Genomic DNA, 9,096 nt, shown 5'->3' with positions numbered 1-9,096 from the left:
AAAACAAGAAACTATGCTTCTAACCACAGCTGGAGATCTGTCGTTTCAACCACACAAGTTTCCGATGTAGTTTGTGAATGTTCGTTTGAACGATGGTTTCGGGAAACACCAAATCGTTGAACTACGTTAATAATGACGGAACTTGCGATGTTAGTTGGCTAACGATGCTATTGGTAAAAAATCGGATCTTGTGCAGATTTTTTGTGTTTACACGTGTGCAACAAATTCCAATCTGTGTCAGATATGAGCGAAAGATCGGATTTTTTTGTGCCAGTGTAAACGCAGCCTGAGAGACCATTTTGAAGGCTCAGGAAACCTGGCCGTGCTTTTAAAATTATTTATATAATTCACGTCGAATGGCCATTATTATTTGCCAGGATGGACAACGGCTGTCATGGATGTTTTGCAGCACAAAATCTGAACGAGTTTCACATGAACTTTTCCACGACATTCTAATTTATTGAGATGCACCTGTATATATATATATATATATATATATATATATATTGCTGTTGTAATATTTCAATGTTTAAAAAAATATATATTTTAGACTTTAAGTTATAATATAATATATTACATGAAGTAGGTTGCCATATCTAAGTAACCCCTCTTTATTGTCTGAGAATGGAACATTTATACAATGATGTCAGAAACATTACTTTTTTTTTTTTCTTTTTTTTTATATAAACATGTCTCAATGTAAGATTAAGATTGCAAGAACAGTATTAATGTGACATTTACACAAATACATTTCTTACCAAAGTGTACAAATCACACAGGAAGTAGCTAAGATTATATGTAACTGAGTGCTAACCACTGAGGGATGTTTTAGACTGTTAGTGAGAAAGCAGAGGTTTTATCAGAAGTTTGTCTTCAGTGTGTGCATGAGTCACAGAGAACGGGTACACTGGTACAGCCTACTTGAGCTATAAAAGACACCGTCTAGTTAATGGTAGGGTTGTTTAAGGGCTGGTGCACCACACACTCATGTTTCCAACAGGTGTCATCATTCTCATTTCCATTGTACTCCTTCACTGTCACCATCATGCACAAATATACACCTACAAATACATGGGTTTTAGACACGCTTCTGGTTGCTGCTGTAAATTGTACTTTGATTCTTTTCCCCATCATGTGGCATTTGAAGTGGCACCTCACAACTCTTTTTTTCACTTTGCTGGCTGAAATGGACCTTCAGTAAGACATCTGTTATGGATTGTTTTGTCTCCGTGATAAAACTGCTTTCTCCTCGCTCTGGTGTGTCTAATGCAGGTCAGTAACCGGTCTGGACAAGGAGTTAGATCTGGTGCACATGGAGGCCCACACTGATGGCCGTGAGTTGCTTCTTTCTGTCTCTGTCTGTATTCTCCGACACTGTCTAGCAGCCTAGTGGTAGGAAATAATATTAATAACAGCCACTCAAATCTTTTAATTATTTTATTTTATTTTATTTTATTTTATTTATTCTTAAACATATTTGATTTAATTTTGCTGACTTTGTTAATATTATAAGTGAGTATTGTATAATTTTATCTATAATTCAAATTCATTAATCAAAAGGACAACAAATAAAAAGTTATATTATATTATATTATATTATAAAAAGTTATATTATATTATATTATATTATATTATATTATATTATATTATATTATATTATATTATATTAGCAAAAATAAATCATTCAAAACATTATATTTTTCCTAAATTTGGAGTATTATGAGTGAGTGATTTTATTATTCACTCAACAGATTAATTTGAAAAAATGCTGGCAGATCCTTGCTCATGCCTCACTCACTCTGATTCATTTGAAAAAAGAAAGAGCCAGCAGATTCTTGCTGATGCCTCACTCATTCTGTTCGTTCTGAAAAAACATGTCCCAGTACTTTCACAAACTCTATTTTCGTTCAGTGTCACTCAGAGTCTCGTTCAGGCTCAAAACACTGACTAAGTGGCTCAGTGAAGAGGTATATTTCTTTAGTATGCTCGTCCATTCAAAGAAATGCTCCTTCACAGTATATACTAAGGTCATTTTGAATTCTCTTTTTTCCCACCTTCCTCTCACATCCCATCTACTGATCTATGGTACACTCCTACTTCAGTCCTGATGTTAGAGGAGGAAAAGAGATGAGAAGAGAAACCGTGAGCTTGGGAATGAGGATAAAACCAGTCCTGCGGGCAGCTAGACAGGATTACCATAATGATAAACACACCATCTGATAGCAGATTAATACAGGACCTGGAATCTCTCTGCCTTAGTTTCTCTCACTAGTTAAAGGCATAGTCCATTGAAAAATGAAAATTATGTCATTGTTTACTCACCATTATTTGGAAAAGAAAAGAAAAAATCAATCCCAATACTTTTTACATACAACAGTAGTTCATAGTAACCAAGCTTCCAAAAACCAAAATTCTCTTTATGTGTTCAGTAGGGGGGGAAATGGTTGACAGGGGTGAGTTTCAGTTGTTTGAATGAACTTTCCATTTAATACTGGATACATAATTCTGAGTCTTCCATCTAATGTTCCTTAAAGCTGATACATCCTTAGAGATTCTGAGAAGCAGTCAGAGGTTGTTGGACTCAATGCCCCCATAATCAGAATCTAATTAACATCTAGAATCCTCTTTCTGTCTCTCCTTACAACAGATTGTCAGTATGTGACATGCAGAGCTCAAGCCTGCTCTGAATCCAGTAGGACATATCCATTTTCTGGCTATATTGAGACCAACTCACTTGTGGTTCAAGATGAATATGTGTTTGTTCAGGTAAGAACCAGAGATCACTTACTTTAAAGAAACAAGTCAAATGGCATCATTTAATTGTTTTTGGAATTATATAATGACATCTACAGTTAATTAAAGTCAAACAGCGTGGCTGAAATAAAAAGTACAATGATAACAGTGTAACCCTTTGCCATTAGTCTTTGCGATAAGGACTTCCTAGAACAACAGATCTGTTGGGATTTCTCAGTGTTCCCACTGCAAAATGCTCTGTTATTCCCATTGCCACTCACTTATACATTGTGAAATGTGGAACACAGTGTGATATATATATAGTGCATATCAGTGGCGAGCGGTGACTTTTTTAACCGGGCATGCTGAGTGATAAGGCCCCCTCCCACCCCATCGGCTTTTAGGACACTCAAAAGGGATCACATATGACAAATAGCTAAGAAACACCGTGGCAGGTGTCGATTTAAAAGTATGCACATTTCCTACCTTACTTGTAAATGAAATTCTTCTCCAATCCAATCCTATTGTTTCAAGTTTATCCATTATTCTAATGATCAGAGGGTGGGGAGATGGGGGGATTCCCCTGGTCTATATGTCTCCGCATCTGCTAAATTATTTTTTTTATTCCCAGTGAATAGGAGTTAAAACTCCCACCTGGGTGACACTACTCCAATAACAGACCATGCAAAATACCTAAAAGTATTTAAAATATTGCAAAGTAACGTTGCAACCTTGCAAGCAATAATAAAATCAGAGAAGGACTTTAACTGTAAGTGACACAAGCATACGCAAAACAAAGAGAACAATATGATGTTTGTTATTATTAATTTTATATAGCCCACGTTTTCATAAAAGTTTTTTTTATTTACCGCTTAGACAATAATGTTGACAATAACGTATATCTTCAACATACATTGTCTATGACCAAAAATGTAAGAAGATATGTTTTCAGTGGACTTTTAAAATTTGCTTTGCTTGAGAAAACAAAAATATACAGTTACAGTGTTTTTTTTCTTTTGATTTAGTCGAGTTGGTTTTGCATCAAACACAATATGATTTTTGGCAATCGAGATCTGACAGCAACAGCAAATTTTTCTGCTTGGGCGAGCGCTTTGTGGGCAGCTTACCTTGCTCATTAAATCATCCGCAGGCCAGCAAATCACTGAGAACGTGCTTAAAATCCTGACGAGTAGCAACAGAGCGGAGGCGAGAAAGCTGCGGAGAATCCGCTCGCCCAGAAGCAACCGCAACTGGTAGATTTAAAGAAAATTAAATTTGCCGATTGGCAAACAAATCATTATACGTACTTATTCCAAACTCTTTAACTTATAACTTATAATCATGTTTATATGAATTATCCCGTGAACTTATTCTCTAAAATGGCCTGGGTATGTGGAGCATTCGCAGCTTATATGGACGGAACGCCACTGGTGCATATATAGACTGTAACAAGTGGGTTTCAAAACTTGCCATATGCATTACTTGATTAAACTATCTAACTATAACAAGGCCCTCTGTCTTCACTCCCATGGCGTTACTGCTCATTTGCAAGAAGTTGAACTCTGCTTACCTTTGCCACATCGTCAACGTTTATATCGCTTCAGATCTCCCAATTTCATTGAAAATGAATGACTTCTGCTTACTTTGGGCTGCAGATCATTGTCAGTTTGAATCAGAGCATGTGAGTGAAGCGGAGCGGTGTGACGCTCCGATACGTTTTCCGCTCTATGGAAGTGCGCTCCACTCAGTCGCTCTAACCGCCCAAGCAAGCGCTCCGTTAATATTCCGCTCACGCTCGCCGTACACCAATTCCCGCTCAGATCTCGCTCTGACATAAAATTTCTCTAGTAGGCCTAATTGTTTACTGTTTGTACCGAAATTCTTGGCGGTGCTGAGCGTATTGAGCGAGCGGAGCGGAATCTTCAGAAAGGCGCTCTGCGCTCTCAAGGAAATATTACCGCTCCGCTCACATGCTCTGGTTTGAATATACCTTAAAGAAATAGTTCACCCAAAAATGAACATTCTGTCATCATTTCTTCACCCTCATGTCATTCCCAGCCAAAAACCAAAGTTTCCTTAACGTTCAGGCAAAGATTGTGTGCGTAAATATGTATGTGTTCATGTGTCATTTTCAACTCCCTAGTGGGTCATAAGGCAAGGCAAGGCAATTTATTTCTAAAGCACGATTAAAAACAACAATAAGTTGACCAATGTGCTGTACGGATTCTAAAAAACATAGATAAGCAGACAATATATACACATCACTTACACTGCACAGAGCATACATTCAACATAAAACAACATTCAACAGTCCAACAACATGTCACTGAGCAGCATTTTGCAAAAAAAAAGACTGGGAGAATAAATGAGTCTTTAAAAGGGACTTAAATGACACCAAAGTGGAGGCTGTTCTTATGTGTAAAGGCAAACTGTTCCAAAGCCTCGGGGCCAATACTGCAAAAACACGGTCCCCCCACAGTTTGCGTCTCGACCTAGGAACAATCAAGAGTTTTTGGTCAGAGGACCTCTGAGATCTTGATGGAGAGTACGGTTGCAACAAATCTGAAATATAAGATGGTGCAAGGCTGTTTAATGATTTAAAAACAAACAGCAAGATTTTAAAATCAATTCTAAAACGGACCGACAACCAATGTAAAGATGACAAAATTCGAGTGATATGGTCCCGTTTCCGAGAACCTGCTATCAACCTTGCAGCGGCATTCTGGACAAACTGTAGTCGTGACAGGGTGGACTGACTAATCCCTACATACAGTGAATTACAGTAGTCCAGACGAGAAGACACAAAAGCATGCATCACTCTTTCAAAATCACAAAAGGATAAAAACGGCTTAATCTTTGCCAGTGTTCTTAGTTGAAAAAAGCCAGATCGAACAAAACCATTGATCTGTTTATCAAATTTCAAGGCATCATCAAAAATTACACCTACATTTTTTTACCATGGATTTACCGAAGATAGATAAAGGGCCTAAATCAATATTAATAGACCCAGATGCATTGGAGAGTGCAAAAACAATAGTCTTAGTTTTCCTTTTATTTAGGTGGAGAAAATTCACAGCCAACCATGTTTTCAAGTCCTTTAAGCATGCAAGAAGAGCTTCTAAAAAGTTGCCTTCCTTTTTTACTGGTAAATTTACGTAAATCTGCGTATCATCAGCATAGCAATGAAACGATATACCATGTTTACTAAAAATAGATTCAGTCGGCAGCATATACAATGAAAACAAGATGGGTCCCAAAATGGATCCTTGCGGGATCCCACATGTAAGAGAGGCCGATGATGATGAAAATTTCCCCAGGGTAACTGAAAAGCTCCTATTGGTTAGATAGGTCTTAAACCAGTTTAATACAGTACCATGAATCCTTACCACCTGCTCAAGTCGAGCAATAAGAATTTCATGGTTTATGGTATCAAAAGCTGCACTAAGGTCAATTAACACCAAAATTGCAGTATCACCAGAGTCTACTGCTAGCAAAACATCATTGAGAACTTTCAAAAGTGCAGACTCTGTACTGTGATGCTCCCTAAACCCTGACTGGAAAACTTCAAATAAATAATTCTTATTCAAAAAAGACTGCAGTTGAATAAGGACTGCTTTCTCCAGCACCTTTGATAAAAAAGGCAGTTTTGAAATAGGCCTGTAATTTGCGTAATCCGTTGGATCCAATTTAGTATTTTTAATTAAAGGTTGTACTACAGCATGCTTGAAAGATGCAGGAACAGTCCCTGATACAAGGGAGCTATTTATTATTGATAAAATGCTAGGCCCAACTACATCAAAAGTTTCTTTGATCAGTCTTGATGGAACAACATCAAGAGGGGAATCTGATAGCTTCAATTGATCAACTATTTTAGCCAAGGTAGAAAGTTGAAGATGTTTGAACCGATAAAACACAGCAGGGAAACAAGAAGGAGCCGAGGGATCACTAGCTACAGGAGGTATTTGCGATCTAATATTTTCGATCTTTGACACAAAAAAAACCCTCATAAAATTCTCACAAGCCTCCACTGAAATCTCAGGCCCAATGCTTTTTGATGGATTAATAACAGAATTGATAGTATTAAACAATACTCTAGGTCTATGACAGTTATTTTCAATAATAGCAGAAAAGTACTTAGCCTTCGCTGCCTTAACTGCTTTTTGGTAGGAATGCAAAGAGTCCTGCAAAATTTCAAAAGACACCTGGAGCCTGTCCTTCCGCCATTTACGCTCTGCTCTTCTGCAAGTTTGTCTGAGAGCTCGTGCAGTATCATTAAACCAGGGCTCTACCTTAGTTTTTACACGTTTCACCTTCAAAGGTGCAATAGAGTCTAAAATATTTGAACAACCAGAGTTAAAAGAACACAGTACAGGCTCAGGATCCAGATATAATGGAGTCAAAAGTTTCTTTGATAAGTCTTGATGGAACAAAATCAAGAGGGGAATCTGATAGCTTCAATTGATCAACTATTTTAGCCAAGGTAGAAAGTTGAAGATGTTTAAACCGATAAAACACAGCAGGGCAACAAGAAGGAGCCGAGGGATCACTAGCTACAGGAGGTATTTGCGATCTAATATTTTCGATCTTTGACACAAAAAAAAACCTCATAAAATTCTCACAAGCCTCCACTGAAATCTCAGGCCCAATGCTTTTTGATGGATTAATAACATAATTGATAGTATTAAACAATACTCTAGGTCTATGACAGTTATTTTCAATAATAGCAGAAAAGTACTTAGCCTTCGCTGCCTTAACTGCTTTTTGGTAAAAATGCAAGGAGTCCCTCAAAATTTCAAAAGACACTTGGAGCCTGTCCTTCCACCATTTACGCTCTGCCCTTCTGCAAGTTTGTCTGAGAGCTCATGTGGTATCATTAAACCAGGGCTCTACCTTAGTTTTTACACGTTTAACCTTCATCATAAAGGTGCAATAGAATCTAAAATAGTTGAACAGCCAGAGTTGAAAGAACACAGTACAGGCTCGGGATCCCAATATAGTGGAGGATTTTCAAAGGTAGAAATATTATGATTATTCAAAAATGCCCTTGAAAACTCACTAATAACACTAGAGTTCAGCATACGACACAAACATTACAGTGGGTAAGATCTAAGAGACGGACATGGGAGAGAAACCCCAAAAATAACTGGATTGTGATCAGAAAAAGTTGCATCACAAATATTTTTCACATAGCCCAAAGAGATACCATAAGATAAAACTAAATCCAATGTATGTCCATATTCATGTGTAGGAACCTTTACAGACTGTTCAAGATTAAAAGAGTCAATAATTCAAAAAGTCTTTCACCAGGGGGTCAGCAGGACAGCACACATGAATATTAAAATCCCCCACAATTTAAAACTTATCAAATTCAAATAAAATATCCCCTAAGAGTTCAGAAAAATCATGGATGAAGTCTTTATTGAATTTGGGTGGCCGATAAACCAGCACACACAACACTGGCTTCACTAAATCCAATTTAAATTTTTGCAATTCAAAACTAGTGAAGTCTTCAAACTCTACAGGTCGACAGAGCAAGCTGTTTAAAAAAACTGAGGCTAGACCGCCCCTGCCCGAAACTCGCGGAGAGTTAATACATTTACAGTCCAAGGGAGCCAGGTCAGCAAAAGGACTTAGATCACCAGAGGATAGCCATGTCTCAGTCACAAATAAAACATCCAATGATTTTGAAGTAAAAAGATCCCTCAAAATAGACGTCTTATTGCAAAGCGATCTCGCATTAACCAGTGCCATTTTGATTAGCAAATTTGAGTCGCCTACCGACTGTGATGAACAACACAGCGGTTGAAGATTTTGGAGACACACACCCCCACCTTTACGGAGATACGCCATCCGATGTATAGGATGTTCTGCGAAGATTTCCAATGCAATCGGACGAATCCAAGCATATGCCGGCTCCAGAGAACGCTGATAAACTAATCGGTGATAGGCCCACTCGCCTTTGAAACCGTGGTGATTGAAGTCGGTCCTAGACGCCAACAGCAGTTTAGCCTTAAGTTTGACAGCAAGGCCGCCTCGTTTCCCATGTTTTCTTTGACGCTTTTTCGGCAAAAGAGGCCAGGGAAGCCGACACAGGGCCGGCGGCACCTCGGACAGGACTGGAGGAAGAAGTGAGCATGGTCTTCCACGTTCTTACTCTAACATAAAACACACTGTGGATATACAGTTTATCAATGTAAGACAATCATAAACCAAGACGGCAGTTGCGTTCTGGGCCAGAAGTGAGACAAACAAAATAAAAACAAATAAACCAGGTACCAGACGGCCAGCCATGCACACCGGCGCCATCTTTAGCTTAACTTAGCTTAAAGGGGTCATATGATGCTGCTAAAAAGAACATTATTT

General features: G+C 38.1%; 1 protein-coding gene across 1 annotated transcript in view; it reads left to right on the top strand.

Annotated features, from left to right (window-relative positions):
• The window catches only part of LOC107729345 (VPS10 domain-containing receptor SorCS3-like), a 198,891-nt gene that overhangs the window by 98,707 nt on the left and 91,088 nt on the right, over positions 1-9,096 (top strand). Inside the window, exons 6-7 of the mRNA XM_016539811.1 lie at positions 1,273-1,334; positions 2,648-2,766. Coding sequence (XP_016395297.1) covers positions 1,273-1,334; positions 2,648-2,766 — 181 coding nt within the window. The remainder of the gene's footprint in view (positions 1-1,272; positions 1,335-2,647; positions 2,767-9,096) is intronic.

Source organism: Sinocyclocheilus rhinocerous, unplaced genomic scaffold (genome assembly GCF_001515625.1).
Source record: "Sinocyclocheilus rhinocerous isolate Xijiao unplaced genomic scaffold, SAMN03320098_v1.1 scaffold1148, whole genome shotgun sequence".
In the NCBI taxonomy this organism is placed as follows: Eukaryota; Metazoa; Chordata; class Actinopteri; order Cypriniformes; family Cyprinidae; genus Sinocyclocheilus; species Sinocyclocheilus rhinocerous.
The sequence above is the reverse complement of the archived record's forward strand: the minus strand, read 5'-3'. Positions and strand labels throughout refer to the sequence as shown.